This window comes from Urocitellus parryii (assembly GCF_045843805.1).
Source record: "Urocitellus parryii isolate mUroPar1 chromosome 12 unlocalized genomic scaffold, mUroPar1.hap1 SUPER_12_unloc_3, whole genome shotgun sequence".
In the NCBI taxonomy this organism is placed as follows: domain Eukaryota; kingdom Metazoa; phylum Chordata; class Mammalia; order Rodentia; family Sciuridae; genus Urocitellus; species Urocitellus parryii.
Window position 1 is genome coordinate 1,362,844 of NW_027551760.1, and position 27,046 is coordinate 1,389,889.

Below are 27,046 nucleotides of genomic sequence, written 5' to 3' on the forward strand. Positions count from 1 at the left end.
CTGCACTCATGGGAAAAGAGAGGTCCACCGCTACTCAGGGGAACTCAGTGAGAGCTCACAGAGAATGAGGTAGCATTGCAGCCCACGCCAGGGGAGGAGGTGTCTCTTGAGCCCCGAGAAGAGTGGGCAGGAGGACAGACACTCCCAGAAGGTGCATTCCAGGTTGGAGAGCATGTAGCCAAGAGGAAGAAGAGTGTCAGGCCTGCCCAGAGGAGGGGAGAGCTGGTCAAACCATGGATCTAGCGCTCCTTCGTTGAAGGTTCTTTGCCTGTAGCGACCTGTCCTGACCCTGCCTGTACAGCCACTGTGTCTTGCCTGAGGTGGACTGGTGTGTTCAGAACCAGGGACGGTTCAGGAGGGTAGGGTCAGAGGTTTGCTCTGGCAAGGCCAGGGTTTTGCTGACTCCACACCTGCCTCCCCACAGTGCCTCATCTTCCTTCCTGGGGACCTGGGTGAACTTCTACTCCGAGGCTTCCCATCAGCCTCCAGGCTCTCTGAGTCTGCAGCAGCTGCTGCCGTACATGTGGCTCCTCCTGAGTGGCTTTAACCTGGAGCACCAAGCACACCACCTGCTGGCCCAGGTTGAAGATGGCAGATCAAGCCAGGCAGAGCCTGAGAGCCAGGCGGACCGGGGTGAGTACCTAAGTACCTCAACACACCTCCAAACCATACCCCTCCAATTAGTGTAGCCCTGTATGAGTAGATGAGTCCACTGTCAAGGTGGAGGCACCCACCATCAAGTGCTTTTCCCCAAACCCACCTGTGATCATTGCTGCAGTGGGGAGAAAACCTTCAACACATGAGTCTTTGGGGACCAATCCAGATACAAAGTCTAGCTGTTTCTCTTTGATGGGTCCAACGTGAACTAAGAGGTACTGGGGTACAAGGGGCTATTTCCTTGAAAGGTGTTCCTGTAGTGGACCTCCTGTGCATAGAGGGTCCTCAGGGATTAATCAGTGGGGAGTCTTTGGTGGAACAGAAGCTGGATTCGGGGGCTCTCAGGTCTGTGTGTGAGACCTGAGCTGGCAGAGGCTCTCAGTTGTGGGGGATGTTGGGTAGTGTATTCCTTGAGTGTCACCTACCACGCCTCTGCCCCTGCCTTTCCAGAGCTGAGGGTCCCTGCTGATGCGAAAGTCTATCACGGCCTGATTGGAGGAGTGCATTATGACTTTCTTCTTCGAGAAACAGATGCCAGCAAGTCGTTGAAGGTCAAACCAAAGGAGGTAAACAGCCACCTTCTTCAGTCTTTACTCCTGGTGCCACTCCACATCCTCCAAGGGGACAAGAACCTCAGGTTCTGGATGGATGTTGTAGAATGCCCACAGAGCCAACTGCCAGGCTGGGTGGGGTGCAGTTGCTGGGCTTTGCTGATGTTGTCATCCCCCACAGTTCTTGGAACCTTCTGTGGCAGTGGCATCCAGGACCCCAGCAGCTGTGAGCAGCAGCTCTGCAGTGGCTGCAGGATCATTGCCCCAGGCCACCCAAAGCAATGAGTGCTGCATGAGAAAAGTCACCAGTAGCAGCTCCTCACTGCTTCACTCCAGCGAGCAGGTGGAAGACAGCCGCGTTGTTCACGTCCTCCTAGAGGGACAGAGCCTGAGGGAGACAAAGCGCATCCCGGTAAGCCCGACAGCAGGGCTGCCTCCTGGGTGTCCACACAGTGGAAGGCAGGAGACACAGCCAACCCCAGGGCTATGGTGGGAAATAAAGAAGAGAGAGGTCCGTCTTAAGGGCTTGACCTGAGGAGGGAGAGCATCAGCATGCCCAGCTTCAGTGGTGAGTGGGCCTGTGTATTGTGGGTTTTGCAGGCCAGAAGTGCAGACGGAAGTGCTGTGGACAGATGAAGGCAGAGATATGTCCAGGGTGCAGGCTGCAGTGCCTAGAACTTGGTATTCTCAATGAGTGAAGTTGGAGCAGAGGAGGTGGCAGTGACTTGTCACATGTGTAGGAGGGGATGTGTTCCTGGTGGCAGGGAAGAGAACCTCCTTAGCATGACTAGGTGTAGGAATTTGGGGTCGGGATCACCTGGGGGGTCATGCCAAAGCTTCGGAATGTTAGGCTTTGCATGTATGTAAATACGGAGCTAAAGGGGTTCTTGGCAGAATTTCTATGGATGTGCAGTAGACACGCTAACGCTGCAGGTGTCCAGCTGCAGAGGAGACATGTTCAGTGACTGCCAGTGCTGAGTCAAGTACATCATTACAACCAGACCCGCACCGAGCTTCCAGAGGCCAGGGCCTCTCAAAGCTATCATGAAGCACTCAAGTGCACACTCTTGTATCTGAGTCTGTTTTGTGTCGTGGCAGTCAGGACCCAAATTTTCAGTGCATCTGCCTCTTCCACCCACAAAGGCAGCCTGCATCCCAGATCACACTTGGTGCGCAGATCCCTGGCCCATTGCTCTCATCTCAGTGAGATGAGAGTGTGTCTGTGCATAGGCAGTTTGGTCCTTTGACATGAGTGGAATGTGGCTCCCCAGGGGGAGGGGAGATGGCAGGTACAGGCAGATATTTGTACCAGGATTGTTCTAGTAGCACATTGCAAGAACCCAGGTGGTATATGGAGGACACACTCAGGTAGCAGGATAACAAGATTGTGCCCTTGTATATGTAGCTGAGATTTCTCCTGAATGTTTGACCACAGTCTTCTGGGTAGCTCTTCTAAAAGCCATTCTCTGATGACATTTGTCCCACCCTGATCCAGGTGACCTTTCAGGAGACGGTGACAAGCCTCATCCGCAGGGCCTTGGACCAAAATTTGTTGCAGCATGAGGATGTGGACAACTTTGAGCTGCTGTATATGATGTCTGAGGATGAGAGTAAGTAGGACAATCAGACAGTGGGGAGACATGATCCACAGTGGGCTCAGGATAACTGACAGCCAAGAGAAAGTGGGCCTTGGCCCCAAAATACCAAAGTGTGATGGGCCTGGCGGAGACTCTCAGGGGTTGTGGGTGTTTTGTGGTATAATCCTTGAGTGCCACCTAACAATTCTCTCCACTTCGCTCTGCAGAAATCAAGGTCTCTGACCACTCACTCGTGTGTCTGTCCATGAATCTGGGAATACAATATTTCATCCTGAGGAAACGCCCCCAGGTCAAGGGAAAGGAGGTAAACACCTACCTTATTCAAGCTGTGCATGTGCTGCCATTCCACTCCGACCTGAGGAAATAAGAAGCCTCAGCACCTGGACATATTTGCTGGAAGCCCATAGAGCCAACTGACAGTCTGGGGTGGCTTTCTGTTTCTGGGTTTGCTGATGTTCCATCCCCCACAGTTCTCAGAATCAACCTGCAAGTCCTCCAGGCCGCTTTCCCACAAGCAGGTGGGAGACACCTGCTTAATTCGTGTCCACTTAGAAACGCAAAGTCCAGAGATGGCCAAGAGTGTTCTGGTAAGCCTGGGAGCAGGGGTGTCCCGTGGTGCTTACACCTGGGTGGGGAGCAGACACTGGTCCAATACCATGGACTACTCATGCCCTCTTGAATTTGGAGCTTCTGGATGATCAGGAGGATAGATGGGAATCAAGAAGGGAGAGGTCAGTGTGAAGGGCTGGAGCTGAGATGAGCGAGTGCAGCAGCTTGTCCACTGCCATGTCTGAGGGAGTCTGTGTGTCAGGTGGCAGCATGCAGTCCAGAAGGGCAGGGACAGGTATGGGTGACAGATGAGAATAGGACAGGAACTAGGTTGCAGGTTCCCTTGTATGGGATGCTGACGTCTATGGAGGAGGACAGCAGTGTGAGGTTCTCCATGTTCCTTGAACAAGGAGCTGAGAGAGTCTCTCTGCAGAGTCGATATGGATGTGGAGCAAGCACACTAAATGTCCAGGTAACCCAATGACCACCCTTGCCGGATGAGGTGCCCTCCTACATCCCAGCCAGCACTGAGCCTCTGGAGGCCAGGAGCTCTCGTGGCTATCTTTCAGCACTCCTGTGTGTGGTCATGTTCCTGGGTCTGTTTTTGGCCCTGGCAATCCAGACCAAAGCCTCTAGGTTTTGTGCCTAGGCCATTCCCAATGCCGCCTGCATCCTCGGGCATACCTGGGATCTTGGAGGCTATTGTCCCATTCCTCCCAACTTGTGGGATGAGATTGCATCTGTATGCAGGTAGTGGGGTCCTTTCACTCCAAGAGGAGTGCAGCTCCACAAAGAGCAATGGCAGGCCCAGGAAGTCCTATGTACAAGGACTGGGCTAGTAGCCTGTGGGAAGAGCCCACACGATGAGCAGGAGGTCAGCCTCAGGTAGTAGGGTCATGGATGTTGCACTTGTATTTAGAGTGGAGGTGCCTCCAGAATGCCCCTGCCCACTGTCCTTGAGTAGTCACTTCAAGGCCCATTTCCTGAAGGCCTGTCTCCCATGCTGCTCCAGGTGACCTGCCAGGATAGGGCTCCTGTTGTCATCCGCAGCGCCCTCGACCTACACTTCCTTACTGAGGAGAATCCAGAGGATTATGAGCTGGGCCAAATCATCTCTCGCCGTCAGAGTAAGTGAGACAATCAGATAGCAGAGAGCAAGGGTCAGGATGTGGACTCAGGTCAACTCTTAGCAACAAAGAGTAGTCTCTGACCCCCAAGAACACTCCAACAGGTGTGTTGGGTTCGTGCACAAAGCCAACTGCACTTCTGCTGGTGGAAGGTCTTGAGGTCCAATAGTATACCCCAGTGGATATTGCGGCTCCCCACCAGGTGCCCTCCCCTGGACGTGAACAGGCATCCAAAGCTGACATCTTTGAGGAGTGAGGAGGAAAGCCTCTCTCCAGGAGCAGTATGTTTTCATGGTCTGGGATAGGAGTGGTTTCAAAGGAACATGGGAATGCATGGGCTAAAGAGGGAACTGGCATTTTGTGGACTGAAGCAGTACTATTGAAAGCCTTCTGTGTGACCAAAAAACCACTGCCTGGGCAGAGCATTGCCAGGATTCTAGCAAGCAGTAACAGGATGAAATTGGGAAGAAAACACAGCCTGGGAGACAGCCTGAATCATCTGTTTTTGCATAAATTCCATGGTCTTACGCACCTGAGTCCACTAGGCAAGGAGTGATCACAATAGCCAGGTTGTGATCCCTAACTAAAGTCAGATGAGGGCTTCCTGAGCACTTAGCCACAGAGCTCATCTGATAATAATGCCAGCGCTTTTTTTGTTGGTTGGTTGGTTGGTTGGTTTTTGTGAGCCAAACACCACAGCAGCCATTATCCCAGCCTATGTACCCTGAAGACCACCATCCCTATGAGTTCTAGGATCACTTGTCTCCTATCTTAACCTACTGTTAGGTTAGTAGAGTCTATGGAAGAGGAAGTCTGTCTGGGGCCTTGGTAGCCTAAGAAATTCATAGCAGAGATCTCCACATCCAACCCAGAAGGGATGGAGAACAGGCTCTAGGTTAGAGGAGGGCGACAGGAAACACATGTTCAGAGGAAGGAGAAGCGGCTGTTGTATTCCCCCACTCGGGGTCATGGCACCACTGGGCCATACACCATGTTGGAGGGAAGCAGTCCCTTTGCTGGTCTTTGGAACCATTGTTCTCAGTAGGGCAGTATTTGGAATGTGGCCTCCATTCTCAGAAGCCTGGTTCACATGGAGGCGGGCTCCACCAACGCAGAAGCATGGCTCTAACGTGGTATCCGTGCTGGTCAGCCTGTCCTCACTGTGGCCATACTTGAGGAAAATAACTCAGAGGAGGAATCCTAGGCCTTTTCTCTGGGTTTCATAGCTTTCTCTTTGGTTGTGCACTGAGGCTGTCCATAAAGCTCTAGTGTGTGGCAGTGGAGAGCTCCTCAGCCCTTGCCACAAAGGCATAGACTGGGAGAGAGAGAACGAGGCTGGCAGAGAGGGAGAGAGAGAAAGATGGAGAGGGAGGACCTCTACTTGGAGAATGAGGATTCAGTGGAGCCAACAGGAACAAGGTACTGTTGCCCAGGGCACAACCCTGTTTAGGTCTTCCTCCAACCATGCTCAACCTTTCTTCCAGTCCCTCCCACCCCCCAGTAGTGTATTCATCTTGAATGAGAATTTCATGTTGACATCAGAGCACTCACCATCCAATGCTTCCCTCCAAACCCACCTATGAAGATGGCTCACGTGGGGACTGAATCTTCGGCACAGGAGCCTTTTGTGGGAGATTTCAGATGCCAACCCTAGTGGTGTGCTTTGGCAGATGCAAGAGGACCTGAGATATTCTGGAGTCCAAAGCCTTTGGTAGGAACAGACATTAGGTCTGTTGAAGTGCTCTGCCTAGTTCTTCCTCAGGGAGGACTGTGGAGGCTGTCTTTGTTGGTATTGGTGCTGAATTGGAGAGCTCTCAGGTGTGTGGCTCTGGCCTTTTCTGGCACAGGCTCTCAGATGTTGGCGTGTCCTAGGGAGCACCTCCTGAGTGCCACCTTCTTTTTGTACACCCCTCTCTCCCCAGAGCTGAGGATTCCAGCAGAGGCCAACGTATTTTATGCCAAGAATCCTCACAAAAAATCCAACTTTGTGCTGAGGAAAAGGAGCCTCTCCCAAAAGAATGATGGGTGGATCCAGCCTCAACCTCCCTCTCGTCCTGGAAAGAAGGCTCCAGCCCTCCTGAGGATGCTTGCAAAACCATTCTGCTGCTGTGTGCCTGGGCGGGGCTGAGGCAGCCCAGGAATATTTACATTGATTACTATTTTCTTCAAAGTTTGAATCTATAGTATGCCATTGTCCTTGACCTTGTTTAGTAACACAGTTGTTACTCTATCCTGTATTTGTTGTTTCCATTAATATATTATTATTTTAAAATATATATGTTTTTGTTACCTGATCTACTGTGATGATTTGAGTATACTAAATGTAGCAGTGATTCCTAAAGGACACATCCAAACCAACAGGAAGGAATGTTTCATTCTATCAGCAAGAACTTTGGTTTTTAGGAGTTTGGCAGATGGCATTATCTGAGTCAGTTTTCCAATGGGGGCAATGAAGTATCAGCTATGATGGTACAAACACAAACAAAGACACACAAACACACACAAGAGCACACACACTCACTGAGAGATAGATAGGCAGATGGAGTTGGTCTCTGCTGAAATACTTTGGAGACATGGTTCTGATTTCTCCCCTTTTGGAGTATTTTCAATTGCACAAGGTGTCTTGCAAATGAACCCATGTCTGAGGAAGACATGCATGTGTACTTCACATGCCACTTTTCACATAGCAGGAAGGTCATGTAATATTTTTCATGCAGCTGTCTTTTGACTGTGAACCATCCCATGAGGTCAGCTGTGGAATTTTCAACTTGTAGCATCACAATGGGGATCCACTCTTTGGATTTGGGGATATTTCCGATTTTCTTGATTCAGATTGGAATGATATATATATTAGTTTTTGATGAAAATTCTGCATTTGATGGTAATGAATGTCGTGCATCTAGGAATCTGTAGAGTGCAGACAATGAATGGATGCCTACTGTTGTCTGGACTGGTCTGAAAAGTCCTGTAGCATCTGAGCATGTGTGAGGGCTGTACAGGTCTTGCAAAAAGTCCAGGTCAGATGATCCTGCACAAAGCTGAACTCCTAGTGGTCTCCACAACAGTGTAAGGGCCAAGGAGAAACACACTTCCACACAGAAGTTGGGAAGCTACCTTATGAAGGTGATCATAGATACGGGATTATTAATATATCCAGGTTGGCATCTATTATTTTTTTAGCTTTTGACTTTCGCAGCTGTGGGCATCTTGACAACCATCAACTCCCTGTAAGCACAGACAACTCTATAAGAACCTGAGGATAAATTTCCCTGTGCATGTCCCCTTGTGAAACTGCTTAAGCACCGCCTGGTTTACACACAGGTGGAATTTCTAGGTCAAAGTGTGCATGTTTACTTCTTTGACTAAGCACTGCCAGGTGGCTCTTCTGCATAGCTCTACCTGTGGCCAGGATTGTATTATCTAGCTTTCTAACTTTTGCATGTTGAGTAGATACATAGTGGGAGCACACTGTTTTTGTTGGTATTTTTCTTGGTATCTATTCTGATGCTTTTCACTGGGGGATTTTTTCCTGTGAAAATGGGCTTCCTCTACTTGACCTTATTTTCTTCTTTTTAAAATTTTTTCAATGTGACTTTTTAATTTTAGTTTTATTAAAGACATTGCCCCTTGCTTGCATAGTCTATATCTAAAGCACTAGTCCTTGCTCCAAGGCCCAGCTTGCTCTCAGCTGCCCCAGGAGGGGAACAGTCTTTGGCGGTAGACAAGAGACACCCCTGCAGGGGGCACAAGTGCTTTGGCCCTCTGGTGTCTTGCCAGCAGTGCTTCCCATGCTCACAGAGGGTTTCAGACACTGAGTCAATGGTCCAGGTGGTCTTTTGTTCAGTCTGATCTCAAATTGAGCTCCTCTGAGAGGTCATATTGAAGTCCTTGTGTGTACCTGATCCATCATTTTAAACAATATTCCAAGTTCACTTTTTGTGTGTACGTGGGTTCTGGGGATTGAACCCAGGGCCTTGAGCCTGTGAGGCAAGTGACCTACCTGAGCTACACCCTCAGAGACCCCTGTAAAAGTATTTCCCCTTTGCCTCGGGGTCTAAGTTGCCAAGGCTGACCTCAAACGTTCCTCTTGCCTCAGCCTCCCTGGTGGCTGGCATGACAGGCATGCACCTGGGACTGTCACACTCGAGCCTGTGATGGGAACTCATGTGCATCTGTCCAGGGCTGAGCATGGTTAGGCAGAGCTGTGCTCCAGGCTCCCTGCAGGGCTGTGGAGGCTTCTGCTGCCCAGCAGCCCTGGTGCCATGGCCAGGGCTCCTCCCAGCCGAGGGCAGGCAGCTGCCCATTGCTGTAGGCTGACCTTATTTTCTTCTTATGGCACTCGTCCGTTCTCTGGAGTATGTTGTATGGTTTGTCCATTAGGAGTCTAACAGGTCCTCTAGAACCTTCAAACAATTAGTAAAATTCCTAAACAGTAAGTGAGCACGCGCAGAAATTGGGCTAATATTTTGGGAAGAACAATGTTGGATGATATATTCATGGCTTGAATAGATCATCCAACATGAAGTTATATTTTATTACTTACAAAATAATAAAATAATGAAGCAATACCATGGGCTGAGCTAAAATAGATCCTTAGGATCTTAGGCATTCTGTAATAAATCTGTGTCACTTGAAGTATAGAGTTGATCGACTCTGAGTAATGAAACAGAAGTAAAGGTATCAAAGCAAATGATCATCTGTTTCCAATTTTCTGTGATTTGGTTCAAGTGGTAAAGTGGTGATATTTCTTAATAATGGATCAAATAGGTTCATAATTGTTTTAGAGTACAATTAGATGCCTTCAAACTTTAGGCTACATGGGCACATTTGAGAACGGTTCCAGCCATTCTCTCATCCTTTGGGTCATTCCCCTCCTATGTCCTGTGAGACATTTTCTATGTGAGGCTTTAAGAAGAAGAAGAGAATATTCTGTGAAGAAAACCTTGTGATCTGTGCAGTATGAAGTTGAATGGATTCATTCAGAAATCAGAAATTCTATTGAAAGATATTTATTTGCATGAGCCAAATAAAACCTATTTTTAGGCATCCTGGTGAAGACAAGGTTTTATCTTTATGTCTCATTTTCTATGTTTTGTTGTTGTTGTTGTTGTTGTTAGAATGAAATTCATATGTTGCCAGACCATTCTATCAGATGTGTAACTAGATGCCATTTAAATTACCCACTTTTACATGGTAGACAGTTTTTAATGAACACTGCCTGTCTGCACCTTTTTTAAAAACAGGACTGGGATCAGAAGCCCAAATACCAATGGTTAGCTGGAACATATTTTTCATTTGGCCTATCTGTCAGTATTCCCTGAGGTCATCTGTGCAATCAGCTTCGTTACTCCTGCTCCCTCACTGGATTTCATAGAAACCATATGCTATGTATGAATCAGGGACACCAATCCCACAACATAGCATTCTTTGAATATCCAAAGTCCCACTTTTCACTTCGCCATGCCTGAGATCAGCAGTAATATTTATCAGCAAATGTGAGATTTTCAAAGATCCAATTCTATGTGCTCCTTTCTCATAGAGCCTTAGGCAGGGATATAGCATACATAAATATTAAGTAAAGTCCATAGTTTTTAAAATGTCATCCATTGAATAGTTGACACATGTCTGAGATATACTTTTTATTTTGGAGGAGGTATTATTTAATAGGGAATTCCAACAGCTACCTAATAGTGAAATGAGAAGTCTTGCATCCATTTTATTTTGTTTCTGATGATTTTTATGAGTAAGGGTAAGATACTTCCTTGTTCTGATGCAGATGTTGCCCACTTTTGTGAATGGATGCGGGGTGTCACCTACTACTTGCATATCTGCATATTGGGCTTGACACTGCTATCGTACTTGGTAGTTGGCAAAAAGTCAATACTGAAGTTAAGCTCTTGTGTTCTAGCAGCAGAGCTGAAGATCCTTGATGTGCCACCTTCTGCAATCCATGCTGCTCTCTTCATGTTCCTTATTGACTTCCTGGTGATGAGCATCATGGTCTCCTGGTCTTGAGAATGGCCAAGCATTGCTCTGTGAATGTGGAAGATGGGCATGTGGAAGGCTCCAGGGAGGAGGGATCATTGAACATGTACTCTAATCCATGTGCCTGTTGAATGACCTGTTTTTTTTATTTTTGGGTTTTAAGGGAGACACTGCCCTCAAACACTTCTGTGCAGCTGGGAATGCATGCTTCTGCTTCACCTTGCAGGAAGCATTAACGAATCCTTTCCAGAAGACATGAGAAGAGAGAAGTGAGCCTCTGGTATCATGCAGGTTCCTTGCATTGCCCATGGGCTAGAAGAGAGAAGAGTTGCTTCATGAGATTTGATCCCCTTTTTCCTGAAAAGTTCCACACAGAGGTGAGTCCCCAGCATGTTTAGAAATCATTTCAGACACCTTTCTGGACGGAATTGAATCCGAGCCCCTGATGATGTGGAAGAGCTAAAGATGGGTTTGCTATGAATTTTCTATTTCATTCATCAGGGCCTGAGTCAAGTCAGTCATTGTGCTGTCAACACATGAGCTGCTGGTCAAATGTGAGGAAGTGGTCTTGCTTTATGAAAACACCACCCTGATTCAGTGAGCCAGAGGCAGCCTGCAGTCCCTGTTTTCCTGTAAAGGCAGATTGCTGTGGATGGCCTCTGGCCTCGTCATGCAGCCCTGCTCAGAGTAGGGGATTGAGGGACCAGGCAGATCCCTAGTTCCTTTTGACCTTTATTGCCATTGGGCCACCCCAGGATTCTTGGACTCTACCTGGTCTTCTGGCCTGGGTCAGGGGATGTAAGGTTTGGAATCCCCCTCTGTGGCAGGATCCCAAGCCCCCCCCAGCCACTTGAGGACAGGCACAGCCTTCCCTAATTGTGTTAGAGTTGGAGACTTCTCCCACCCATCCTCATCCATGCTCATCCCACATTTTGTAGCTTGACACCTGAGGACCTTTATTCATTGACTTAGTTGTTAGTGATGATGGTTACTAAGACTAAGTGACTCTTTCAAGTCACATCACTTGCATGGTAGGGCTAGAGCATGGATCTTCCTAATTGATTTCATGGGACTCTCTCATGGAAACTGTGACTGCCTCCTAAACACACACTCTACATTTGGAGTGTCAAAATTCTTGGCACTGCCTCCTTGGCAAGTGTATCTTGTCTTCTACGTGGGAATTTCAAAAATATTTTCCTTTGGTTTGTGGAGGTCATGCAGAAGTGATTTCATTTGAAATAGCCCAAACAAGAAATACCAGTTGTCTTTTTCGCACATGGATGTGTGTAGTGAACATCCCTTTCTGTGTGCTTGCATGAGTTGCTCCTTTGAATTTGTTGAAGAATGGTTGGCTGGGGAGCAAGGTAACGAGAGATGGATATCAATGCTTGTCCAGTATTCTGAAGTGAAGAATGTATTGAGGATGTGAAGGCTTTTCTAGCCAGTTCCTATGGCTCAGTCAGGGATCAGTCAGAGGATTCTGTCTGGTAGACTCTTTGGAACATATGTCAAAGTGGCCTGGTCTTACCCTGTCCAGGACTGAATGCTGAGCTTGAGTGGGAGCTTCTTATCAGTTCAAGTACTTCCATGAGTCTGTCCTCTGTTCTCTTTTTTTTTTTTTTTTTTCAGTTTTCAGTGGACATATCTTTATTTTATTTTATTTTATATGGTGCTGAGGATCGAACCCACTGACTCGCGCATGCCAGTCGAACACGTTACCACTTGAGCCACATCCCCAGCCCCCTCTGTTCTCTTTTTTCCGAGCAGTTTCTAACAGGAAAGGAGAACAAACATTGAAAGTACAGTGATTGATTATGTATACCAATGTTATTTGAATCAACTTTGTATAATTCAAAATTAACTTTTTGCTAGTAAAATTTCATATGTTGAGGAAATAATGAAAATATTGGGGTTGGGGGATGAGGATGGGCAAATCAAATATTTTTGAGCACCAAGACCTGTTTTTTTTTTTTTTTAACTTAAATCATAAACTGCCTGAGGACCACAGCAAGTAGATATTTCCAGAGACAGTGGGAAGGTAGTAGCACATGAGGAAGGGAAGAGCTCTCAGGATGGGAAGAGGGGGCCGCTTCAGGACTCACCGGGCAAGGCACAAGGCTGCTGGCCATGGTACATGCCTGGGCCCACTGAGTGGGGAAGATCCATGCTCTGTGTCCCTCCACCCTCCTCTGTAGCTTGTGTTGGCAGCAGATCAGGGAATTGGGGTCAGAAGTGCTCCCAGTAATATAGGCACCAGCCCCCAGAGTGTGTTCCTAGCCCTTTCCCCACCTGGCCTGACTTGGTGCTTGTGTTGATGCATGGCTGAAACCCTACAGTCATCAGAGTGTGTCTGCGGTCCAGATCCACCCTGCATGGCCAACATGCTCAGACCTTCGGCTGGGTCCTAGGCCTGCTACAACCAAACTCTGTCAACTGGGTGGCCAACAACAGAGGAAGGGCCTTCCCTCAAGCTCCAGGGGCTCAACACACAAGGTGTTGGGCGGTCTCACTGCCAAAACACCTCACAGGTTCCTAGGGGACTGTCCCCCCAACTCTCCCAGCCCTTGCCCACTCTCCTATTGCTGTCCACGATCTGTGGTTCCCATATGGGCATCCCGCCCTGGCTCCAACCTCACATAGCTGGTATCCCCAAGTCTCCCTGGTCTCTGGGTCCAGACTCTCCTCTTCCTACAAGAATATCAGATATTGGATTTGGTCCCAGTTGATGCTGTGTTCCATCATGTGAGCTCTTAGCTTCATCACTGTGCAAAGACTCTTTTCCCACACAAGTTCGCACGACTTTTGGCTGGCTTAAGAATTTTCAGGCGACACTTTTCTAATGAGTACACTTTCCTTCCTTCCGATCTCCCCCCAGTGAGCATTCCTCGCACCCTTGTCCTAGTTCCTTTATGGCAGTTTCCCTCCTTATGGCTGAGAGGACCTAGTGACCCCTGGATTCACACGTTCTCCTTAATCACCAACACACTGCAGAATTCTCCAAAGGGCCATATATGCTCCTGGAAGTTGGTGTTGGAAATAGTTCTCCATCCATTAATCACTCCCTCACTCACTAATGTCCTTGTGTCCTTGAGAAAGGCTCTCCCTTTCCTGGTTTTCCTGAATAGAAATCCTCTTGCCTCTTGGGTGAATAGGGTTATGGGTTGTGCAGAGGGTGTTGGTCCACTGAGCATCTTAGAGACTGTCCTTTATGGAGCCTAATGATCCTCACTGGGGAATGAGGCCAGGGTCCTAACTGTGGTTAGTGTGAGGACACCCTGGGTTCAGAGAGGGAAAGAAGGACGAGGGAAACTCAGATGTCCCTTCATGGCCCCTGGAGTTAGAGGACTTACCCCTTTGCACCTGGGATCAGGAGACCTCATTTCCTCAAGGACACGCACACTCAGACGTTAATCTTGAGTGTGGGTTCCTTTCTGGGGTCCAGGGCTGTTGTTAGCCACCAGGAATGACAGTGCTCTCCATGCTGAGTGGAGCCATTTTTGCCAGGAAAGAGCCCGTGGTCACGCCTTGTGCAAAGCATCCCGCGCCAGGGGCTCCCATCCCTACATTCCTGTCCTGAAAGGAAACCACTCAGAGGCAAGGTGGGTCCAACCACCTCCCATGTGTTCACTCATCACTGTGTTCCAGCATCACCCCAGTTAACAGTCCTGATGGGATTGGATGTGGCTCAGAGTGTCACCCTCATGAGCTCTACCCTGCCACAGCTGCAGTTCTGCAGTGGGAGAAACTCAAAACCTCAAAACACATGCACATGAAAGAAAAGAGCAAGAGCCAGAGCCCAAACAGGCCAGGTGTGGCAAAGACAGCTGGAGTGCCTAGGTTGGGACTCAGAATTCTGTCAGTGGGGTGGCATTGCTGCTGGCACCAGCATGATAACAGAGAGCCAGCCCTGCTCATTTTGGGGAGCAGTGTGTTGGGGAAGGCAGCAGAAATTGAGAGGCAGGATTGAGTTTGGCCCTAGGAGGAGGTTGGGTAAGAGGCCAGTGTGGGTTGGAGGGCCTGGGCAGATAGAGAGAGGCCAGGGCACACCCCAAAGCCTGGAGACTGCACTGGATGTCCAGGGTTGTGAAACACCCTCCCCTCTTACTCACAACTGAGAGCAAGGGGCATTGATGAGTTCAGTTTGTGTGCGGCTGCATCCAAGGTGGCTCGGCTAGGCACCTCTGTTTCCTTGACTCAGGAGGCTGGGAGTCCAGGCTCCACCGAGGCTCGGCTGGGAGGATCGGACTCTGAGTTTATGCCTGTGTTCCTGGTAGGATCCATGTTGGCTGAGCCTCAGTGTTTTTGTAATGAGAGGATGGGTGACCGTCATGTCTTTATCACAGGACACACTTGCTAAATGGATTTGTTTGCTCTGAGGAGGAAAGAGAGAGGGGGGAGTGGTGCTGGAGACAGGGATGCAGACAGGGGTCATGGACTTGGCATAACTCAGTCTTGGAGGTGATATCCCATCACCTGTACCCACTTCAATTCCCATGAATCCAGAGGCTGAGCCCCCTTGAGGTGAGGGGTGAACCGGTTCTGGGCAGCAGGATGCTGTGGTACCTCGGAGTCTCTGTGAGACCCCAACACTAGACACACTTGGCCCTTTTGAAATCTTAGGAGAAGCCTTGGGAAGTTGTATGGCAGAGGGGAGCAGCCTCTGCATCTCAGTCCCCTCCAACTTGCCATGGTGTAGAGAGGGAACTGCAGCCACGATGGGACGGACATTGGCCATGTCCCTGTGTGGGACACAGGCCTGATTGAGTTAGGGTGCATTCTTTGTCTCTCCCCTTCTTGTGATTGTCCCATCTGTACATTTGTGCTTTAGCCACCTGTGAGTCCCATCTCTGGTTTCAGAGAGAATAGAGGGTGTTAGGGGCCAATAGACACAATAAACCCTAGAGATTAGATGCTACCCTACTTTCCAGAAAAGACTGGGCACACCATGAGTTGCACAATGATGGGACCAGGGTCCAAAAGCTGCTGAGAGGGAAGGACTGGTTGTGAATGCATTTTTGAAGGCTCCAAGCTGGAACTCTAGTGGCACCAAGCAGGGCAGATGCTGGTGGGGATGTTTGGGTAGTTGTTGGTGAACACCTGCGCACCTGAGATGGGTAGGCATGGAGGAGAAATCAGCAGCCCATAGGGCTTTTGAAAGTGGTCTTATGTGAAAAGAGGCTCAGGTATGGGCACAGGAAATGACATCATTGCCTTGACAATGGATCAAACAGAACATGGAACCCTGGTATCCAGGCACCCACTTCACTGACCAAGCCATCCGAGCTCACTTGGTTGGAGCCACTGGAGGGAGAAGGATGTTCTCCTGTGGTTGCAGACAATGCCGAGCCTCAGGCTCCCAGGAATCTCAGGGGGGCCAACTAGCCCTTTTGTGGATACACTGGGTGAGGCTTCATCTTAGACGCCAGAGCCTCTGGCGATTGTCGCAGAGGAGCTCAAGAGTAACAGTGAGTAGCACAGGGCAGGTGAGCCCAGCAGGCCCTCTAGTCTGATCCCTGATGAATGGCCCAGGACTCCTATTCTGACTCTGTGTGTGTGTGTGTGTGTGTGTGTGTGTGTGTGTGTGTGTGTGTGTTTGTACTGATGGGAACTGTCCCATTGTGCTTTGACTCTAGTGTATTGGCACAAGTCATTTTTCTGTTTGTCACCATTTCCATTTTGAACCCACCATTCTTGGTCCCAACCCAGGGTGAAAATGATCAGAACACGGAGGAGCCCTTCAGGGTTCAGAGCCTTGAACCTTACAGGCAGGACCAGCTTAGGAATGAGCTCCTGCCTGTCATTTGTGGGAGGAACCTACAGTTCAGCAGCAACGTGGGGTTAGTCTCCTGGGATTTCATCCCCACCCAGCAGGTGCTGGATCTCTTGTTCCCAAGGTAAGCACCAGACCACCAAGCCCAAGTGTGTAGCCCCCTCATGCCTCTGTCTTGGGGCTGCCATGTGCCTCTCAGGGACCCAAAGGTTTGTGATACCTAATGAGATAGAGGACCACACTCATAGTGGAATGTCAGCCCCGAATGGGAGGAGTCCTGGAGGTGCCTGCCACAGCCTTGCAAGGGCAGTGAACTTCCCCTCTCAGGCAGAGAAACCATCCTGACTCCAGCTGATCCACAGAGGTCCGTGGAGCAGTCCCCACACACTGGGCACCACAGCTCAATGGTGTGCACTGAGCTCATTCCCAGGTGGACTCAGTGAGGCCAGGTGGTCTTTCTGGTGTGATGTTGGCTTTGTGAAGAACGTAGATCTGTGCCAGAGGCGTCTCAAAACTCGGGCCTTGGGAAAAGCACTTTTGGGTTAATAAAGACATGTTAGTTTCCATAGTGGGACAGAGCGTCCTAGCTGGGACATAGCTGGACAGGGGCTTTGGACATGGCAGCTCCCACACCCAGAGATATGTGGGAATCAGCAGTTTGGGCTCATTCACTGGTGAACATGGAGAAAGCACCCACTGTGTGAAGACACGTTTCCAGTCACGTTTCATAATTCAGTGAAAATTGGGGTGCAAATGATTGCCATTGTGTCCCTTTTCATGGGGTCAGCCTAAACCGCAGGTGCCATGAGTACATATCCTCCATGTGACTGCATCCCTGACTCCATGAGGCATAACTGCACGTTGTCCTCTTCAGTGACTATGGTGGACCCTTGGACCAACTTCAACATGGAATGGGCTTGGGGTCAAGAGGGTGGGCTCCTGTTTCCAGAATAGGGACCTGCAAGGTGATTTGACTTGGGAAGGCTGAGGAAAGACTGCTCTCCCCAATTCAGTTTTCTGCCTGCAGTGTAAGGTGTGGGGCTTCAACAGTAGGAGGGGTAAGGCGGGGAGTTGTAGGTGGAGTCAGGGTCCTCTGGGGAAGGCCCTGGGATAATGGATCCCCCCACACCACACCTCCCTGTCCTCCCCCAGGGCCACAGAGATGTGGTCTGCACTCATGGGAAAAGAGAGGTCCACCGCTACTCAGGGGAACTCAGTGAGAGCTCACAGAGAATGAGGTAGCATTGCAGCCCACGCCAGGGGAGGAGGTGTCTCTTGAGCCCCGAGAAGAGTGGGCAGGAGGACAGACACTCCCAGAAGGTGCATTCCAGGTTGGAGAGCATGTAGCCAAGAGGAAGAAGAGTGTCAGGCCTGCCCAGAGGAGGGGAGAGCTGGTCAAACCATGGATCTAGCGCTCCTTCGTTGAAGGTTCTTTGCCTGTAGCGACCTGTCCTGACCCTGCCTGTACAGCCACTGTGTCTTGCCTGAGGTGGACTGGTGTGTTCAGAACCAGGGACGGTTCAGGAGGGTAGGGTCAGAGGTTTGCTCTGGCAAGGCCAGGGTTTTGCTGACTCCACACCTGCCTCCCCACAGTGCCTCATCTTCCTTCCTGGGGACCTGGGTGAACTTCTACTCCGAGGCTTCCCATCAGCCTCCAGGCTCTCTGAGTCTGCAGCAGCTGCTGCCGTACATGTGGCTCCTCCTGAGTGGCTTTAACCTGGAGCACCAAGCACACCACCTGCTGGCCCAGGTTGAAGATGGCAGATCAAGCCAGGCAGAGCCTGAGAGCCAGGCGGACCGGGGTGAGTACCTAAGTACCTCAACACACCTCCAAACCATACCCCTCCAATTAGTGTAGCCCTGTATGAGTAGATGAGTCCACTGTCAAGGTGGAGGCACCCACCATCAAGTGCTTTTCCCCAAACCCACCTGTGATCATTGCTGCAGTGGGGAGAAAACCTTCAACACATGAGTCTTTGGGGACCAATCCAGATACAAAGTCTAGCTGTTTCTCTTTGATGGGTCCAACGTGAACTAAGAGGTACTGGGGTACAAGGGGCTATTTCCTTGAAAGGTGTTCCTGTAGTGGACCTCCTGTGCATAGAGGGTCCTCAGGGATTAATCAGTGGGGAGTCTTTGGTGGAACAGAAGCTGGATTCGGGGGCTCTCAGGTCTGTGTGTGAGACCTGAGCTGGCAGAGGCTCTCAGTTGTGGGGGATGTTGGGTAGTGTATTCCTTGAGTGTCACCTACCACGCCTCTGCCCCTGCCTTTCCAGAGCTGAGGGTCCCTGCTGATGCGAAAGTCTATCACGGCCTGATTGGAGGAGTGCATTATGACTTTCTTCTTCGAGAAACAGATGCCAGCAAGTCGTTGAAGGTCAAACCAAAGGAGGTAAACAGCCACCTTCTTCAGTCTTTACTCCTGGTGCCACTCCACATCCTCCAAGGGGACAAGAACCTCAGGTTCTGGATGGATGTTGTAGAATGCCCACAGAGCCAACTGCCAGGCTGGGTGGGGTGCAGTTGCTGGGCTTTGCTGATGTTGTCATCCCCCACAGTTCTTGGAACCTTCTGTGGCAGTGGCATCCAGGACCCCAGCAGCTGTGAGCAGCAGCTCTGCAGTGGCTGCAGGATCATTGCCCCAGGCCACCCAAAGCAATGAGTGCTGCATGAGAAAAGTCACCAGTAGCAGCTCCTCACTGCTTCACTCCAGCGAGCAGGTGGAAGACAGCCGCGTTGTTCACGTCCTCCTAGAGGGACAGAGCCTGAGGGAGACAAAGCGCATCCCGGTAAGCCCGACAGCAGGGCTGCCTCCTGGGTGTCCACACAGTGGAAGGCAGGAGACACAGCCAACCCCAGGGCTATGGTGGGAAATAAAGAAGAGAGAGGTCCGTCTTAAGGGCTTGACCTGAGGAGGGAGAGCATCAGCATGCCCAGCTTCAGTGGTGAGTGGGCCTGTGTATTGTGGGTTTTGCAGGCCAGAAGTGCAGACGGAAGTGCTGTGGACAGATGAAGGCAGAGATATGTCCAGGGTGCAGGCTGCAGTGCCTAGAACTTGGTATTCTCAATGAGTGAAGTTGGAGCAGAGGAGGTGGCAGTGACTTGTCACATGTGTAGGAGGGGATGTGTTCCTGGTGGCAGGGAAGAGAACCTCCTTAGCATGACTAGGTGTAGGAATTTGGGGTCGGGATCACCTGGGGGGTCATGCCAAAGCTTCGGAATGTTAGGCTTTGCATGTATGTAAATACGGAGCTAAAGGGGTTCTTGGCAGAATTTCTATGGATGTGCAGTAGACACGCTAACGCTGCAGGTGTCCAGCTGCAGAGGAGACATGTTCAGTGACTGCCAGTGCTGAGTCAAGTACATCATTACAACCAGACCCGCACCGAGCTTCCAGAGGCCAGGGCCTCTCAAAGCTATCATGAAGCACTCAAGTGCACACTCTTGTATCTGAGTCTGTTTTGTGTCGTGGCAGTCAGGACCCAAATTTTCAGTGCATCTGCCTCTTCCACCCACAAAGGCAGCCTGCATCCCAGATCACACTTGGTGCGCAGATCCCTGGCCCATTGCTCTCATCTCAGTGAGATGAGAGTGTGTCTGTGCATAGGCAGTTTGGTCCTTTGACATGAGTGGAATGTGGCTCCCCAGGGGGAGGGGAGATGGCAGGTACAGGCAGATATTTGTACCAGGATTGTTCTAGTAGCACATTGCAAGAACCCAGGTGGTATATGGAGGACACACTCAGGTAGCAGGATAACAAGATTGTGCCCTTGTATATGTAGCTGAGATTTCTCCTGAATGTTTGACCACAGTCTTCTGGGTAGCTCTTCTAAAAGCCATTCTCTGATGACATTTGTCCCACCCTGATCCAGGTGACCTTTCAGGAGACGGTGACAAGCCTCATCCGCAGGGCCTTGGACCAAAATTTGTTGCAGCATGAGGATGTGGACAACTTTGAGCTGCTGTATATGATGTCTGAGGATGAGAGTAAGTAGGACAATCAGACAGTGGGGAGACATGATCCACAGTGGGCTCAGGATAACTGACAGCCAAGAGAAAGTGGGCCTTGGCCCCAAAATACCAAAGTGTGATGGGCCTGGCGGAGACTCTCAGGGGTTGTGGGTGTTTTGTGGTATAATCCTTGAGTGCCACCTAACAATTCTCTCCACTTCGCTCTGCAGAAATCAAGGTCTCTGACCACTCACTCGTGTGTCTGTCCATGAATCTGGGAATACAATATTTCATCCTGAGGAAACGCCCCCAGGTCAAGGGAAAGGAGGTAAACACCTACCTTATTCAAGCTGTGCATGTGCTGCCATTCCACTCCGACCTGAGGAAATAAGAAGCCTCAGCACCTGGACATATTTGCTGGAAGCCCATAGAGCCAACTGACAGTCTGGGGTGGCTTTCTGTTTCTGGGTTTGCTGATGTTCCATCCCCCACAGTTCTCAGAATCAACCTGCAAGTCCTCCAGGCCGCTTTCCCACAAGCAGGTGGGAGACACCTGCTTAATTCGTGTCCACTTAGAAACGCAAAGTCCAGAGATGGCCAAGAGTGTTCTGGTAAGCCTGGGAGCAGGGGTGTCCCGTGGTGCTTACACCTGGGTGGGGAGCAGACACTGGTCCAATACCATGGACTACTCATGCCCTCTTGAATTTGGAGCTTCTGGATGATCAGGAGGATAGATGGGAATCAAGAAGGGAGAGGTCAGTGTGAAGGGCTGGAGCTGAGATGAGCGAGTGCAGCAGCTTGTCCACTGCCATGTCTGAGGGAGTCTGTGTGTCAGGTGGCAGCATGCAGTCCAGAAGGGCAGGGACAGGTATGGGTGACAGATGAGAATAGGACAGGAACTAGGTTGCAGGTTCCCTTGTATGGGATGCTGACGTCTATGGAGGAGGACAGCAGTGTGAGGTTCTCCATGTTCCTTGAACAAGGAGCTGAGAGAGTCTCTCTGCAGAGTCGATATGGATGTGGAGCAAGCACACTAAATGTCCAGGTAACCCAATGACCACCCTTGCCGGATGAGGTGCCCTCCTACATCCCAGCCAGCACTGAGCCTCTGGAGGCCAGGAGCTCTCGTGGCTATCTTTCAGCACTCCTGTGTGTGGTCATGTTCCTGGGTCTGTTTTTGGCCCTGGCAATCCAGACCAAAGCCTCTAGGTTTTGTGCCTAGGCCATTCCCAATGCCGCCTGCATCCTCGGGCATACCTGGGATCTTGGAGGCTATTGTCCCATTCCTCCCAACTTGTGGGATGAGATTGCATCTGTATGCAGGTAGTGGGGTCCTTTCACTCCGAGAGGAGTGCAGCTCCACAAAGAGCAATGGCAGGCCCAGGAAGTCCTATGTACAAGGACTGGGCTAGTAGCCTGTGGGAAGAGCCCACACGATGAGCAGGAGGTCAGCCTCAGGTAGTAGGGTCATGGATGTTGCACTTGTATTTAGAGTGGAGGTGCCTCCAGAATGCCCCTGCCCACTGTCCTTGAGTAGTCACTTCAAGGCCCATTTCCTGAAGGCCTGTCTCCCATGCTGCTCCAGGTGACCTGCCAGGATAGGGCTCCTGTTGTCATCCGCAGCGCCCTCGACCTACACTTCCTTACTGAGGAGAATCCAGAGGATTATGAGCTGGGCCAAATCATCTCTCGCCGTCAGAGTAAGTGAGACAATCAGATAGCAGAGAGCAAGGGTCAGGATGTGGACTCAGGTCAACTCTTAGCAACAAAGAGTAGTCTCTGACCCCCAAGAACACTCCAACAGGTGTGTTGGGTTCGTGCACAAAGCCAACTGCACTTCTGCTGGTGGAAGGTCTTGAGGTCCAATAGTATACCCCAGTGGATATTGCGGCTCCCCACCAGGTGCCCTCCCCTGGACGTGAACAGGCATCCAAAGCTGACATCTTTGAGGAGTGAGGAGGAAAGCCTCTCTCCAGGAGCAGTATGTTTTCATGGTCTGGGATAGGAGTGGTTTCAAAGGAACATGGGAATGCATGGGCTAAAGAGGGAACTGGCATTTTGTGGACTGAAGCAGTACTATTGAAAGCCTTCTGTGTGACCAAAAAACCACTGCCTGGGCAGAGCATTGCCAGGATTCTAGCAAGCAGTAACAGGATGAAATTGGGAAGAAAACACAGCCTGGGAGACAGCCTGAATCATCTGTTTTTGCATAAATTCCATGGTCTTACGCACCTGAGTCCACTAGGCAAGGAGTGATCACAATAGCCAGGTTGTGATCCCTAACTAAAGTCAGATGAGGGCTTCCTGAGCACTTAGCCACAGAGCTCATCTGATAATAATGCCAGCGCTTTTTTGTTGGTTGGTTGGTTGGTTGGTTTTTGTGAGCCAAACACCACAGCAGCCATTATCCCAGCCTATGTACCCTGAAGACCACCATCCCTATGAGTTCTAGGATCACTTGTCTCCTATCTTAACCTACTGTTAGGTTAGTAGAGTCTATGGAAGAGGAAGTCTGTCTGGGGCCTTGGTAGCCTAAGAAATTCATAGCAGAGATCTCCACATCCAACCCAGAAGGGATGGAGAACAGGCTCTAGGTTAGAGGAGGGCGACAGGAAACACATGTTCAGAGGAAGGAGAAGCGGCTGTTGTATTCCCCCACTCGGGGTCATGGCACCACTGGGCCATACACCATGTTGGAGGGAAGCAGTCCCTTTGCTGGTCTTTGGAACCATTGTTCTCAGTAGGGCAGTATTTGGAATGTGGCCTCCATTCTCAGAAGCCTGGTTCACATGGAGGCGGGCTCCACCAACGCAGAAGCATGGCTCTAACGTGGTATCCGTGCTGGTCAGCCTGTCCTCACTGTGGCCATACTTGAGGAAAATAACTCAGAGGAGGAATCCTAGGCCTTTTCTCTGGGTTTCATAGCTTTCTCTTTGGTTGTGCACTGAGGCTGTCCATAAAGCTCTAGTGTGTGGCAGTGGAGAGCTCCTCAGCCCTTGCCACAAAGGCATAGACTGGGAGAGAGAGAACGAGGCTGGCAGAGAGGGAGAGAGAGAAAGATGGAGAGGGAGGACCTCTACTTGGAGAATGAGGATTCAGTGGAGCCAACAGGAACAAGGTACTGTTGCCCAGGGCACAACCCTGTTTAGGTCTTCCTCCAACCATGCTCAACCTTTCTTCCAGTCCCTCCCACCCCCCAGTAGTGTATTCATCTTGAATGAGAATTTCATGTTGACATCAGAGCACTCACCATCCAATGCTTCCCTCCAAACCCACCTATGAAGATGGCTCACGTGGGGACTGAATCTTCGGCACAGGAGCCTTTTGTGGGAGATTTCAGATGCCAACCCTAGTGGTGTGCTTTGGCAGATGCAAGAGGACCTGAGATATTCTGGAGTCCAAAGCCTTTGGTAGGAACAGACATTAGGTCTGTTGAAGTGCTCTGCCTAGTTCTTCCTCAGGGAGGACTGTGGAGGCTGTCTTTGTTGGTATTGGTGCTGAATTGGAGAGCTCTCAGGTGTGTGGCTCTGGCCTTTTCTGGCACAGGCTCTCAGATGTTGGCGTGTCCTAGGGAGCACCTCCTGAGTGCCACCTTCTTTTTGTACACCCCTCTCTCCCCAGAGCTGAGGATTCCAGCAGAGGCCAACGTATTTTATGCCAAGAATCCTCACAAAAAATCCAACTTTGTGCTGAGGAAAAGGAGCCTCTCCCAAAAGAATGATGGGTGGATCCAGCCTCAACCTCCCTCTCGTCCTGGAAAGAAGGCTCCAGCCCTCCTGAGGATGCTTGCAAAACCATTCTGCTGCTGTGTGCCTGGGCGGGGCTGAGGCAGCCCAGGAATATTTACATTGATTACTATTTTCTTCAAAGTTTGAATCTATAGTTTGCCATTGTCCTTGACCTTGTTTAGTAACACAGTTGTTACTCTATCCTGTATTTGTTGTTTCCATTAATATATTATTATTTTAAAATATATATGTTTTTGTTACCTGATCTACTGTGATGATTTGAGTATACTAAATGTAGCAGTGATTCCTAAAGGACACATCCAAACCAACAGGAAGGAATGTTTCATTCTATCAGCAAGAACTTTGGTTTTTAGGAGTTTGGCAGATGGCATTATCTGAGTCAGTTTTCCAATGGGGGCAATGAAGTATCAGCTATGATGGTACAAACACAAACAAAGACACACAAACACACACAAGAGCACACACACTCACTGAGAGATAGATAGGCAGATGGAGTTGGTCTCTGCTGAAATACTTTGGAGACATGGTTCTGATTTCTCCCCTTTTGGAGTATTTTCAATTGCACAAGGTGTCTTGCAAATGAACCCATGTCTGAGGAAGACATGCATGTGTACTTCACATGCCACTTTTCACATAGCAGGAAGGTCATGTAATATTTTTCATGCAGCTGTCTTTTGACTGTGAACCATCCCATGAGGTCAGCTGTGGAATTTTCAACTTGTAGCATCACAATGGGGATCCACTCTTTGGATTTGGGGATATTTCCGATTTTCTTGATTCAGATTGGAATGATATATATATTAGTTTTTGATGAAAATTCTGCATTTGATGGTAATGAATGTCGTGCATCTAGGAATCTGTAGAGTGCAGACAATGAATGGATGCCTACTGTTGTCTGGACTGGTCTGAAAAGTCCTGTAGCATCTGAGCATGTGTGAGGGCTGTACAGGTCTTGCAAAAAGTCCAGGTCAGATGATCCTGCACAAAGCTGAACTCCTAGTGGTCTCCACAACAGTGTAAGGGCCAAGGAGAAACACACTTCCACACAGAAGTTGGGAAGCTACCTTATGAAGGTGATCATAGATACGGGATCCTCTTGGTAGGACCCATTTTCTATTGGGCCAGAACTGTGCTCTGAATGTGGTTGCTAGAAGAACTTGGAATTTTCTAACTGAAGCAGTTCGTGCAAGCTACTTCCACTTGCAGGAACAAAGTGTGTTCTCATTGAGCACTTTAGGCTGTCCCTGGTTGAACTAGAGTGTCAGAAGCACTTGTAATGATTGGCATTCACGGTTTCACATTGAAGCCTCTGTACCATCTGTCAACCAGTGATGGCTGCAAGTGGGGAATGGAAGCCATTTGCTGCAAGCAGTTTCAACTTGCAGGACTAACTTTGTTGTAAGTGGGCACATGGTGTTTTTCCTGTGTGAGCTAGAAGAAAGCAAAACTGCTTCTTACAGGTGACAGGCATGCTTTCACATTGAAGCTTTTGTGCCGTTGATCCAAAACAGTTCACTCATGTGGGCACCTGCACTTCAACTGTATGTTGTAAACAAGTGTGACAAATGGATGTCAGTGAGACTCTGGAGAACGGACCTTCTCAGCTGGTCCTCTTTCCTCCTGCAAGTTGGTGATCTCTTTCTGTCACACTTTGGGTTTCATGCCTGAACTGTGCTCTGAATGTGCTTGATGAGAACAGTTTAGAAGTGCAGAAGTGAAGCTGTTTGCAGAAGCAGCTTCAAGTAGCACAAGCTAACTTGTTCTCATTGAGCACATGGAGATTTTTCCTTAGGTGAAGCAGTGTGAATGAGAACGGCTTCTCAGAGCTGGTAGGCATGTTTGCATTTGGCAAACATTGCCATCGATCACCCAGAGTTCCTTGCATGCAGAAACCTTCTTTTTAAGTGTTCTCAGAAAGGTCTGATGAGTGGATTTCCATGGAATTTCGTGGAATTGATCTTTTCAGCAGTCCTCATTGGCTTCTCAAAATTGGTGATCCTGGGCACAAGGATTCTCTTGCCAGCCAACATTGTATTTTGGGCCTGACCTCGGCTCTGAATGTGCTTGCTGAGAGTAGTTTGGGAGTACAAAAGTAAAGCAGTCTCTCAGCAGCTTCAACATTCAGGAGCTCATTTTGTTCCCAGTGAGCACATTGGGGTTTGTCACTACTTAAACTAGCATGAAGAACCACCGCTTCTCAGAGGTGGCAGTTTCCTCTGAAGCGTCTGTACAATTGGTCAATGCGAGTTCAATGCAGGCAGGCACTTGGATTTCAAGTGAATTCTGTGACAAACAATTGAGCAATGGATTTCAATCCACCTTGGGGAACTGCTCTTCCCAGTGGGCCCACAGTTCTCCTCCAGTTGCTGAACCTAGGTCCAAGGGCTCTCTTGCTAGCACTCTTTGCATATGGGCTGAAACTGTGCTCTGAGTGTGCTTCCTGAAAATATTTTGGAAGTGCAAAACAGAAGAATTTTGGCAAGCAGCTTTCATATTAGGAAATGACTTTTTTCTCATCGTGCCCATTGAGCTTTGTACCTGGCTGAAGTAGCCTTAATTCCAATGGCTTCTGAGAGCTGGCAGGCCCAGTTTCCATTGGAAGCAACTGTGCTCTTGGTCAATGGCAAGTTGGTTACTGTCAGGTACCTGCAGTTTCAATGAGTTTTTAGAAGAAGGAGACCAAGGGGATAAGATGAAACTTGTGCAATTCATTTCCTAATCAATGTTGGTGATGCTAGACCAGAGTAAACTTTTGCAATGATACTTTCTCATGTTTTTTTTAGGAAATGTGTTCTGAATGTGCATCCTGAGATGCATTTGTAGGGGGCAAACAGAAAAAGTTTGTGCACAAAGTAGATTTGTTCTCAGTGAACACGTGGCGGGTTTTCCTTGGTTGAACATGCAGGAAGCAGAACCTCTTGTCAGAGCTGATGGCACCATTTCACTTGGAACCATCTATGCACTCAATAAAGCAAAGGTCATTGCAGACAGGCTCATGCAACTTCAAGATAGTTTTCAGAATCCGTTTGAGGAATGGATTCCAAAGAATCTTTGAGGTATTGACCCACCCATCAGGCCTATCACTTCCAATCTGAGCAAGTGCTCCGAG

At 49.4% G+C, this 27,046-nt stretch overlaps 1 protein-coding gene across 1 annotated transcript in view; it reads left to right on the forward strand.

Moving 5' to 3' along the window:
• The window catches only part of LOC144251280 (uncharacterized), a 41,953-nt gene extending 16,206 nt beyond the window's left edge, over positions 1 to 25,747 (forward strand). Inside the window, exons 9-26 of the mRNA XM_077794322.1 lie at positions 425 to 633; positions 1,108 to 1,223; positions 1,390 to 1,620; positions 2,704 to 2,818; positions 3,013 to 3,110; positions 3,277 to 3,393; positions 4,368 to 4,482; positions 6,405 to 6,547; positions 16,174 to 16,361; positions 17,831 to 18,039; positions 18,514 to 18,629; positions 18,796 to 19,026; positions 20,110 to 20,224; positions 20,419 to 20,516; positions 20,683 to 20,799; positions 21,774 to 21,888; positions 23,810 to 23,952; positions 25,730 to 25,747. Coding sequence (XP_077650448.1) covers positions 425 to 633; positions 1,108 to 1,223; positions 1,390 to 1,620; positions 2,704 to 2,818; positions 3,013 to 3,110; positions 3,277 to 3,393; positions 4,368 to 4,482; positions 6,405 to 6,547; positions 16,174 to 16,361; positions 17,831 to 18,039; positions 18,514 to 18,629; positions 18,796 to 19,026; positions 20,110 to 20,224; positions 20,419 to 20,516; positions 20,683 to 20,799; positions 21,774 to 21,888; positions 23,810 to 23,952; positions 25,730 to 25,747 — 2,494 coding nt within the window. The remainder of the gene's footprint in view (positions 1 to 424; positions 634 to 1,107; positions 1,224 to 1,389; positions 1,621 to 2,703; positions 2,819 to 3,012; positions 3,111 to 3,276; positions 3,394 to 4,367; positions 4,483 to 6,404; positions 6,548 to 16,173; positions 16,362 to 17,830; positions 18,040 to 18,513; positions 18,630 to 18,795; positions 19,027 to 20,109; positions 20,225 to 20,418; positions 20,517 to 20,682; positions 20,800 to 21,773; positions 21,889 to 23,809; positions 23,953 to 25,729) is intronic.
• Positions 25,748 to 27,046: the final 1,299 nt, after the last annotated feature.